The sequence below is a fragment of the Bos grunniens genome, chromosome 10 (genome assembly GCF_055505025.1).
Source record: "Bos grunniens cultivar Pamir isolate PY7600 chromosome 10, Bosgru_T2T1.0, whole genome shotgun sequence".
NCBI lineage: Eukaryota > Metazoa > Chordata > Mammalia > Artiodactyla > Bovidae > Bos > Bos grunniens.
In genome coordinates, this window is record NC_141174.1 from 35674662 (window position 1) to 35686184 (window position 11523).

General features: G+C 42.3%; 1 protein-coding gene across 7 annotated transcripts in view; it reads right to left on the minus strand.

Annotated features, from left to right (window-relative positions):
* Positions 1-6838, minus strand: part of FBXO34 (F-box protein 34) — an 82040-nt gene extending 75202 nt beyond the window's left edge. For 3 of the 7 annotated variants that reach the window (XM_086320572.1, XM_086320568.1, XM_086320569.1), the window contains exons 1-2: positions 6675-6802; positions 1691-1975 (exon numbers count right to left, since the gene is read on the minus strand). Coding sequence is in view for 1 of the 7 variants with exons in the window: in XM_086320565.1 (XP_086176691.1) it covers positions 6675-6823 (149 nt within the window). In the remaining 6 variants the exon portion in view is untranslated. Of the gene's footprint in view, positions 1-1690; positions 1976-6674 lie in introns of all 7 variants that reach the window. The other 4 variants (XM_086320571.1, XM_086320566.1, XM_086320567.1 and 1 more) reach the window with 2 other exon arrangements.
* Between the last annotated feature and the right edge of the window lie 4685 nt (positions 6839-11523).

Genomic DNA, 11523 nt, shown 5'->3' on the forward strand with positions numbered 1-11523 from the left:
TTTTTCAGATGCCCTTGAAGCAAAGGTTTCACGTAAGACCAAAGCGTGGCCAAGAAGATCACTTAAGATATAGAGAGCGAAAAGTAACATGTAGTGATATTTTTACCCAAAGAAGTGAAAACTTCCGCCATGTATAAATCAGCTTTCTGATTCAACAACACAGCCCATAATGGCAGTAGCCCCTTCTCAGGCAAGTTCTATAATGTCCTTGTGGGGTCTGTTCCAAGAAACTCAGTCTAGTTTGTTCACTCACTCTACTCAATGTTTACCTCTTTCTTAATAAATCCCATTTGCTACAACTACTTACAGCAGATGCTCTTGCTACAGATTCTTGTAAAATAAGTACAAAGTAAACAGGGATGTTAAAAAAAAAAAAAAAAGGCACCATCCTGGGACTTCCCTGGCATTCCGGTGGTTAAGAATCCACCTTGCAATGCAAGGGATATGGGTCTGAGTCCCCGTCAGGGAACTAAGATCCTGCACGGCATGGAACAACTAAGCCCATGTGCCACAACAAAGACCCTGCATGTACAACTAAGATCCAACACAGACAAATAAATATTTAAAAAAAAAAAAAAAAAGCCTCATCCTATTAGCAGTTAGAAACCTATCAAGAGTTAACAGCTTATGGATAAAGATATAGGCTTGACCTGGAAGGGAGAAGGCAATGGCACCCCACTCCAGTACTGTTGCCTGGAAAATCCCATGGATGGAGGAGCCTGGTAGGCTGCAGTCCATGGGGTTGCTAAGAGTCAGACACAACCGAGCGACTTCACTTTCACTTTCCACTTTCATGCATTGGAGAAGGTAATGGCACCCCACTCCAGTGTTCTTGCCTGGAGAATCCCAGGGACGGGGGAGCCTGGTAGGCTGCAGTCCATGGGGTCGCACAGAGTTGGACACGACTGAAGTGACTTAGCAGCAGCAGACCTGGAAAGCATTATAATTGAGAAGCCTAAAAGGCTACTGGCCAGATTACAAGGAGCACAATATAGAGTTAACAACAGCGCTTTAGACAGCCTCACAGATCTAGAGAACAAACTAGTGGTCCACAGTTGTGGAGGGTGAGGAGGATACACAGGGGTAGAGAAGTATGAGGTACAAACTATTAGGTAAAAAACAAGCTACAAGGATATATTATATAACACAGCGAGTATAGCCAATATTTTATAATAACTATAAGTGGTGTATAACCTTTAAAAATTGTAGGACTTCCCCAGTCCAGTGGTTAAGACACCACACTCCCAATGCAAGAGGAGCGAGTTCACTCCCTGGCCAGGGAACTAAGACCTCACATATTGTGCAGCATGGCCCCCCACCCAAAAAAACTGTTATTCAATCGTTATATGGTACACTATTGCATACAACTGTACACATTATAACTTACATAATATTGTACAGCAACTATACTTCAATTTTAAAAAAAAGAGGTTTAGATAGTTTGGATCTGGAAGAGAAAGAATTGCCAGCAAAGCTGATAAATCAGGAGAAATAAGAGACGAGAACCAAGAAAGGAGAGAATTCAAAAAATGTGAAGATGTCTTCCATTCAACTAAATACCAAAGATGACAAACTGGGTTAAGATCCATTCTTCATATTGCTTCCTTTCTCAAAGATTATCCTATATAAAAAAATAATGCTCAAACTCTCTCCAAAATTGGGCCCCTTGTGTGCTACAGTTCCTTTATACCATATGTTTTTCTTTTTCTTTCTTTATGGCTGTCCTGGGTCTTCGCTGCTGCATGTGGGCTTTCCCTAGTTGTGGCGAGCAGGCTTCTCATTGCAGTGACTTCTCTCGTTACAGAGCACAGGTTCTAGGTGCACAGGCTTCGGGAGATGGGGCTTAGTTGCCGCGCGTGGAATCTTCTTGGACCAGCAACTGAACCCGTGCATTAGTAGGCAGATTCTTAACCACCAGACCACCAAGGAAGTCCTTCTTTCTTCTTTTTTAATATCACAACTTTTATTCAGTCTTCTTTAAAAAAAAAAAAAAATCTCTTTTTTAGGTCCTAAAATAAAAGTCCAATCCAAGACCCACATCTAAAAAGCTTTCACAGCAGTCGAAGTTGCCTCCTCTGAATTCATGGAACATTTATTCATCAGACACCAAACTAAAATCCAAACTAAATTATAAGCTTAAATAGAGCAGGGGCTATGTTCTTCTTTATATTCTGAACCCCCAGTATAATGCCACATTCAGTGCTAACAAATAGGCCCTTTCAACAGGTAGTTTCAGAAGGGTGGAGTTAAGATTGCAGGAGATTAAAATTTTAACTAAATTGACTTGGAAGGTGCACAAAGAAACTTTCTGTAGGGATGGTGATGTTCTATATCTTGACAGGGTTATGGGTTAAAGAGATGTATGAACTTGTTCAAACTAAGGGACAAGTTAAACTATTTATTTACAAAATAATAGTTCATGATAGGAATGCTCAAGTAAAGAGTAAAGTATATTTACTCTGAAATACAACCAAAACATAAGATGGGTTGATAAAACACATTGACAGAGAAGTCAGAATGCGTGGACAGATAAAGTAAATGTAGCAAAATAAGAATTACAAAATCTAAGTTGTCGATATTTAGGTATTCAATGTATAAACAATTCTTGCAACTTTTCTATGATTGAAATTTTCGTGATAAAATGATAGGGGGGAAAAAAGCAGAGTGGAAATGAAGCTGTGAGAGGCTCACATTGTTTCAGAAGTTAGTCAATTAAAGGACTGATCTTAAGAAGAAAAAGAAGGTATATACATTCCTCTAGAGGGTATCTGGATTATTCCTCTTCTCTCTAGCTCTATCTCTAGTCTTAGACTGACTACACAGGCTAGTTCTGGTCTTGAGTACTTGTTGCCTGAAAGAAAATGCATACTAAGCTCCCTTCATTCTAGAACAATCCAAATCTGTGGAGACTAACCCCTTTGTCTGTCTTGGGATAAAATAATCTGTTTCTCATTCTTTTTACCTGAGTTTCTAATACCTCCTTGACTCACAGTTAGACTAAACCTGTGACCAATCTGCGTTAACGTAAATGGTTCATCCTCTTGGTCCAATTCTTGCCCTTCAGACTCATGGCCTTCCACACCAACAGAATGTTAAAACAAAGGTCACACAGTCCCTGGCTGAGGACCTGGCAGAGAGTACCCAAAAATGCCTGCTGTATGAGTAAAACCCATGCTTGATAATAACATGATACACAAACAGAGCTTAGTTTCACATTTAAATCTACACTGTGTTGAGGGTTGAAAAATGTTTGTGCTAAGTTTCCAGAGCTGAACATTTAAAAAGGGAAGACCTGGAGCCTCTTCTGTGGAAAGCAAACTAGAAGATGGACCTAGAAACAAAAGGCTGACAAACTCTCAACTGACTTTAAGAAACACCTACATTTAAATCATTAATGCTTTCCCCAGATAATACAGTATGTTCATCAGCTTCAAAGTACCATAAACATGAACTAAAGGGGGGAAGATAAATTATGCATGGGTAAGAATTGACAGGAATTCAATTCCCAATGACCTAGATGCATTTGGAGTTCATTTGCTCTTTTTTTGTTATTGTTGCTTCCAAAGGACTACAGATTATGCACTTGCTGAATTTTGCCTTTGTCACACATGACCTAACAAGGAAGGCATTCATTCTACCATAGTAGCTTCTCTCAAGTGTCTGGTTCTAAACAGCTGCAAATTTTGGAAGATAACACTAAATGATGTCTCTAACCATTAGTATGTTCTCTCCCCAATAAATATGAAAATAAGATTCAGGGCTACTAGAGTATCAAAATTGCACAAATTAAACTGGCTGAGCATAAATTTATTAGAAAAGGAAGTAAAAAATGTGTATAAGAATTTTAATTCTATGTATTAATAGAATAATTGAGCCAATAAACATATCCTAAAGAATTTCTAGTACTTTTATTGTTTATATTTGCTTTTATCTGTTAGAAAGATGCTGTATCACTAATGACTGGCTAACTTAGTCCCCTAAATACAGCAACTGGATAAAATAACAAAATAATACTGATCTCAAATAAATTTCCATTTATAAAAAGTAAAAGCTGCTTCCTAGTCCCAAAACTGCAAGGCCTGGGTGAAAAATAACCTGCTCAAAGTAGAAACAAACTGTCAAAATGTTTACGTGTTATGGCTGGTTTAGTTTTACAACTATTCAAAGCTGTTTTTTTTATAGTTTTCATTGTCTCTCAGTCATTATTCACCACCTATCAACTCATTTTCCATTAAAAAAAAAAATCATTAAACTGCTAAACACAATGGGTGGGGGTGGGGGAGATGCACTGCCAAGGAGAAGCTATTTTATCATCATCATTTATGTGTCTTTCCACTTACACACAGTTTGACTTTCACCCCTTCCGATGTACACTACTACATTTAATTTACACGCATCCATGTGAGAATCCCAGGGATGGGGAGCCTGGTGGGCTGCCGTCTGTGGGGTCGCACAGAGTCGGACACGACTGAAGTGACGGAGCAGCACCATCTAGCCTCCCCCAAAAAGGCTCATTGGAATAGATACATTAAAGTGTTCTTTTTGTACCTCCTTCAACTCCATTACATAATATCTTGTCATGATCATTTAATTTTAAAGAGTAGCTTGGTTAACACCCTCAAATTAGCAATTTCATTGTTAATTTGGTACTTATCAGCCTTGAGGATCCAAAAAACCAAATTATGTCTTCAGAGCCTTAACATTGTCACCACACAATTCCTAATGTTTTAAAATATGTATATTGTAATTTTCAAATAGTACATACAATGCTGTAGAATGTCCAAAGTATGGTGAGTATTAAAATGAGATTTACAAGAACATCTTGTTTTGTAAACTTCCAGTCAAATCTAACAGTAATTAACAAGGGTAAATTTCTGCTTTCATTTTCTGAGTAAACAAAGAAACACAGCATAACTTCCACCAGCATGTTGATGCAAAATCTAGAGACGCAATACCTTTTCAATCACCTTTAAAGAGCAAATCAGAGAAGAAGTATTAACAACAGAAAACCCCTAATAAGTCAAGGTCAATAGGGAGGGACTGAGGACTCCCATCCTAGTTTCCTGCTGAAGACACTAAATTGCAATTATGCTTAAGTTTTAGCCATCTACCTCTCAAACTAGATTCTATTTAAATGGTTTTATAGAGAGGAAGAAATGATGAGTCCAAGTACTGATATGCTGCAATACTTGAAGCTAGTAACGGCAGGTCTAGCTCCTCTTCTAGCCTGATCTCTTTGGAAAGCTTCGGAAGAAAAGCGGTATTCACAAACAAGGCATTTTTAAAAATTCTGTAGTTTCATATTTGCAAGCACTACAGACAAAATTTTAGTTACTTGTCCAGGCAAGCAGTTCCTGGTATATGTTATTTTACTGTTACACCCAGTCTTAGTAGGAAAACAAGAAAAAGCCTTTTTGGTGAGCTATAACCGCAGGAAACCCTCAATTATCCATGACTAGGAACAACCTGGGATAAATTAAATCCCCAGGTAATTATTATTTAACAATAATATTGGATTAATTCAGACCTCCTCCTTTCCTTTTTACAAAAGAAAAAGTTGACTTAAAAGCCGCTCTCTTCCAAGCCACTCTCTTAACAACAAAAAAGCAAATGGGCAGATAAATTATTTCAAAATTGTATAGCAAGAAAGAGTAAGGAAATCATCAGCACTCAAATTGGTTCTTTTTCAGCAATTCCGATCACAAGCCATCAAACTACGAGTTAAGCTCTCTGAAAAGCATTTAGATCAAACACCCACCATCCACCCCCACCAAAAAAAAAAAAATCCTCCTGATTGAGATTTTCCTAAAGCAAATGGATATTATATTGAACTGTGTAACAATGCTTGTTCGAAATGAAGTTAAAGAACTTGACAACTACTACATTAAAACTGTAAAATGCTGATATCGAACAACTTTCGATTCAAATTCCCTTGGACCCCAGGCGTTGACAGCAGCTTGAACTTCCTTTCTTTCCCCGTCCCGGTCCTCCCGGCCCTTCTGTGAGCCAGGGTTCCCACCAGGGCCTGCAGTGACATCACAGCTCATATCCTCGTAACCCCTGACGTCACAGACACGCGGACCCATAGCACTGTGACTTCATCGCGGACTGGGGCGGAACCGCAGTCGACCTGCACCAGCCCAGAGGCCAGAGAAGCCTCCGAACCTCCGTCCTGCCCGGTCCCCAAAGAAGGTTAAGGACAGGCGCCAGCTCACCTGCGTTGGGACAGGGAAGGACGGAGCGGCCGAGCCCTGGCGGGAGCCACCGGGCAAAACAACCCCCACCCAGGGCCCGACTTCCTCACCGGCCGCCAGTACCGGGGATGGGAGAGACGATCCTGAAACTCCTCAGGGCCTATCCCGGATCTCCTCGGCTTCAACCCAGACCCGGGACCCCGTTCCCGCCCGCCGGCCCGCCTGACCCTCCGAGCCCCGCGGGGGCGCTCAGCGCCCGGCCCGTGTGCAGGCGGAGGCCGTCCCAGGACAAGGTGCAGGCCACCGAGTCCCTGCCCCAGACCGAGCCTCGGACCGGCGGGCGGCACCCCCGCCCCCACCCGCCCGGCGCCCCAAGAGCGCAGGCGGGCGGCGGGAGGGGGCGGGGAGCGGCCACCGTGGCCGCCGCCGGACCCCGACCGCGCTGCTCTCGCGCCACGCCCCACCCCAGCCCGGACCCACCTGCGCTCCTGCCCCGGCCGGGGCCTGGCCAGGGGCTGCACACCCCTATACAGCGGTGGCGGCCGGAGGCCTGGCTCGCTCCCCACCGCTGAGACAGACCGAGCGCCCAGCGCGGCGCGGCGGAGCCCAACGCTCGCCCCGAAACCCATTTGTTTGGCTAAAACGGCGTGACGTCACGCGCCGGCCCAATCGACGGTTGGCCAGGGGAGGGGCCGCGGAGTCAGGGTCACAACGCCCCCTGCCGGGCTTCTGCGGCACTTCGGGCGCTTGGGGATTCAGAGTGGGGGCACTTAAACAGGGAGAAAACCTGGTGAGGCTTCTTCGGGCCCCCAAGTGGTGAAGAGTGAAAGCTCGAGCACGACCTGTAGAGAAAGGACTCAACCCCTCAAGCTAGCCAGAATGGTAGTAAGCCAGGGTTCAACAGTCAGCAGCAATGGCAAGTCTATTAATACTCGTGGGTGGATGTCGGTGGAACTAGCTAAATGGTGTTAAATTACTGGTAGTTACCTGGTAGATCTGGGTTCAGATTTCGGTTCTGCTACTACGTGGGGAAGCTGGGCTTCAGAGTTCTTATTTGTAAAATGAAGGGATTGGCAATGTCCGTTACGTTCTTTTCTATACAAATGCAGGAATGCGTGCGTGCATGCTAAGTCGCTTCAGTCGTGTCTGACTATTGGGACCCGATGGACTGTAGCCCGCCAGGCTCCTCTATCCATGGGAGTCCCAGGAAAGAATACTGGCGTGGGTTGTCATGCCCTCCTCAATGGCAGTGATACCTACCAGCAATTTGATAAACTTTGAGGTTGACAGTCTCAAAATGTGATCTTTAGAAGAGTAAGGGATTGTAAATGATGACTACAAAAGAGGTTTTTGGTACTTTAATACTTTCAAATGAGAGTGCCAGTGAAGGCTATTTTATACTCACCCTTTAAACTGATAATTGTATTCACTGTAAAAATAATTTTGACCACATCATAGACCATGAGGACAATAAAAGAAAAAAACTCCTTCACCCTGACACAGGCACTCAGCATTCAGCCTATTTTCCTATAGACATTTTCTCATGCATATTTATTTTACAATGTTGTGCTCACAGTGTACACACAATTTTGGATCCTTGTTGGTTTGGAGTGCTTTTTTGTTTTTGCGTTTATAACTGTTTTTTCCTAGTTCTACATAAGCTTCATAAACACTTTAGAAGCTGTGTAAAATTATATTAAGTGAACATACAAAATTTACCAAGTTCTTCATTCTCAGACATTTCCTTTATGACATTATATGGAAACCATAGGACATTTTCATGAATGTAAATTTTTTAAGATAAATACCCAGAAATGGAATTTCTAGGTGAAAGAGTATTGGCACTTTTAAAAGTCTCGCCCTCATGGTAGTTTGCAGTCACTTTTATGGGTCATTTCTTCCAGGTTTCCTTTGACCAATCGTCTTGCGTTCCCTGTTTCTGAGTCTGTATTTGCTATTTCTCAGGGTCCCCCCATGTGTGCGTGTATCTTTTAGCCATGATGAATTCTAGCCAAGAGACTTATGGGCAGCTGACATCACTAACTATGAGGTGATGCCCCCTCTCTTTGACCTCCAAGGAGCCTTTTCTGAGCATGGATATAGGCAAGGAGTTTTCCTTAACTTTGAATATGAGGAATATGTGGTCTCTTACCGGTGGCGCTGGTGGTAAAGAACCCCCCAGCCAATGCAGGTGATGTAAAGAGAGCAGGTTCCATCCCTGGCTTGGGAAGATCGCCTGGAGCAGCGCATGGCAACCCACTCCAGTGTTCTTTGCTGGAGAATCCCATGGTCAGAGGAGCCTGGCGGGCTACAGTCCATAGGGATGCACAGAGTTGGACACGACTGAAGCGACTTAGCATGCACTCGTCTTCTATCTGGAAAGGCCCCGGCCTCCTCCATTATCCTGCTTTTATGGAGTTCCTACTGTTTTGGAGTTTCTCTCCTCAGGGGAGAGACTGTTCAGCCTGGGGCCTGTCTATCTCCTGCCTCATTATTAGAGCCAAACTGAGCAAGGACCCCAGAACTCTTACCATATCACTCATTGTACCGTTCCTGGAAATTGCAGATGGATTAAAGACACTGAAACTGCAAAAAACACAAATATCAAAATGACACTGGTTTCCACGTGGCCAGTATATCTTCACTGTTAGAGTCTGATTAAAGACTGGTCTAATGCAGTGTTTTTCAAACTGTGTCTGATTGAGAACCAGGCGTGCAGAGATTTTTTTTATATTTAATGCATTGTGAACTATTTTGTAAAATGTAATATAACTGACTAAAACTTCTAGAATGTGAAATTGTTGTTTTAAACAGCCAAAATTCTTGATTACTAAACTCAGCACACATAAAGTTACTCTGTCAAATTGCTAGTAAAGTTTCTGAAACTCTTCCTCTCATTTCTGCCCTTACCATGGACTGACTCTACAGCTGCCTCGTGGGCCACACTTTGAATAGCACTAGTCTAAGAAAACAATCAGAGTAGCAGGCAGTGAAACCACTTGAGACAAGTAGTTCTTTGATTGTTTCTCCATCTGTACAATGGGAATAAACTTTGAAAAAAGCTAGTAAAACCAGTGCAATGCCTCACACCTGGGAGGGAGTTCTCTGGCCTGCTTGGGTAGCAGTGTGACACAGTGGGGCTGTGGGATTGAAGCAGTGCTCACAGAAGAACAGATTAAGGGACTAAAGGGGCACAGCAGCTGAAGGTCTGTGTATTTAGAGAAGGTCTAAATATTATAAAGCATTGATATATTACTTTGGTTATTTTATCAATGATTAGAACTTAGTCATCTCAAACCAGCAAGCAAACGTCACATTACATTAAGACCCAGTTCAATGGATTTGTACTCTCCACTCAGATAAAAACTAAACCTATCACGGCTCCTCAATAGCTCACTCCTACCTCAAAAGAAAAACATGTTGTGATAATCGTCTACAACCCTGAACTCTTAACCCAACCTACTTCTTCCATTTAGGACAAAGGATACCAAAAGGCAGGATCACTGGACTTTGTCTCTAGGCCCCTCTTTACTGCAAAACTAGCTTCCTAGGTGTGATTATGATTTTCCCTTCCTAGTTCACTGTATTACCATGAAGCTCAAACAAGTGAGAAAAATGAAAGTGCTTTCCAAAATTTAAAGTTTACACAGGTTAAGGCATGCAGTTAACCTCTCCTTGAATGAAATCATTGGAGCATGTGTGAAGCACTGAGCTTATGCCCAGGGTATGCACGGATGAAGCCTGGTGATGGTGATGGGAAACAGCAGAGGCTACTCAGCCAGGAGAAAGAACCTCATTCATGATAAACAGAAGAGCAACTAAAGGGAAGCAGAAGGACCAGGGCAGCAAACTGCCAAGAAAGATGAGTATATCTTATAATTTATTGTTGTTGTTCAGCTGCTAAGTCATGTTCAATTCTTTGCAACCCCATGAACTGTAGCACGCCAGGCTTCCCTGTCCTTCACCATCTCCGGGAACTTGCTCAAACTCATGTCCATCTAGTCAATGATGCCGTCCAACCATCTTGTCCTCTGTCTTCCCCCTCTCCTCCTGCTTTCAATCTTTCCCAGCATCACTGGGAAAATTTTGAAAATAATTTTGAAAATAAATTTAACTTCTCAAAAAAAAAGTCCCTTAAATCAACTAACTTTATGGTAACCTGCACACTTAAAAAGGGAAGTAAGATAACAACCTCTTCTAGGGAAATGCCAAGGCAAAATCGAATCAAGGTCTCAGGTCTTCCTCCCTCCAAGGTATCGTCCTTAATCAAGCCCATTGTTGTTAAGTGCCCTTTGACCTTTCAGCAACATTCAGATGACAGCTTCCACAACACCAACACAGATTCATAGCAATTTCCCTTTACTCAATTTCTCTCCATTCTGACCCTGTCTTGGCTGAAATGTTACCTCCTCAGAGCTTTCTCTCTCTGTGCAGTATTTCAGCCTTGTCACTTTCCTTCACAGAATCCATGCCTGACAATAATGGGCACCCAATACATATCTGTCGAATTATTTAAAATATTCATACCTGCTGCTGCTGCTGCTAAGTCACTTCAGTTGTGTCCGACTCTGTGCGACCCCACAGACGGCAGCCCACCAGGCTGCCCTGTCCCTGGGATTCTCCAGGCAAGAACACTGGAGTGGGTTGCCATTTCCTTCTCCAATGCATGAAAGTGAAAAGTGAAAGTGAAGTCGCTCAGTCGTGTCCGACTCCTGTCGACCCCATGGACTTCAGCCCACCAAGCTCCTCCATCCATGGGATTTTCCAGGCAAGAGTACTGGCGTGGGGTGCCATTGCCTTCTCCGAAATATTCATACCTACTCACACTAAACAAGTTAATCCAGGATGCATAAGTTCATCATCAATGGATGATCAATAAAAATAACAAGAGTAAAAGGTCTTGTACAGTAGTAGAACCTGAATAAAATCAAAACCTAAGGTCTTAGTACCAGAAAATGACCAAAAGTAGGAACATCTTGTAAAACCCAACCAACCAGTCATGATTTTGGTGCTTCCATACAAATTACCTTTGACCAAATTTTCTGATTCACCAATTAATCAGATATATTAATATATCATATAATATATAATGTATTATTAATATATTAATCATTATATATAATTAATATATTAGCCTTATAATAATATAAACATAAGGATATTTATATTAATACTATCCACCTGGCATTTAGACAGGAACTAGCATTCATCGGGTAATAGCAGGTAACTCATTCTTATATCTTTCATATTTTTGATAAGGCTCTGATCTGTTTGTTGAAAAATGGCAAGAAAAAAAAATGATAGAGGAAGGGAGGAGTCACTGTCCATT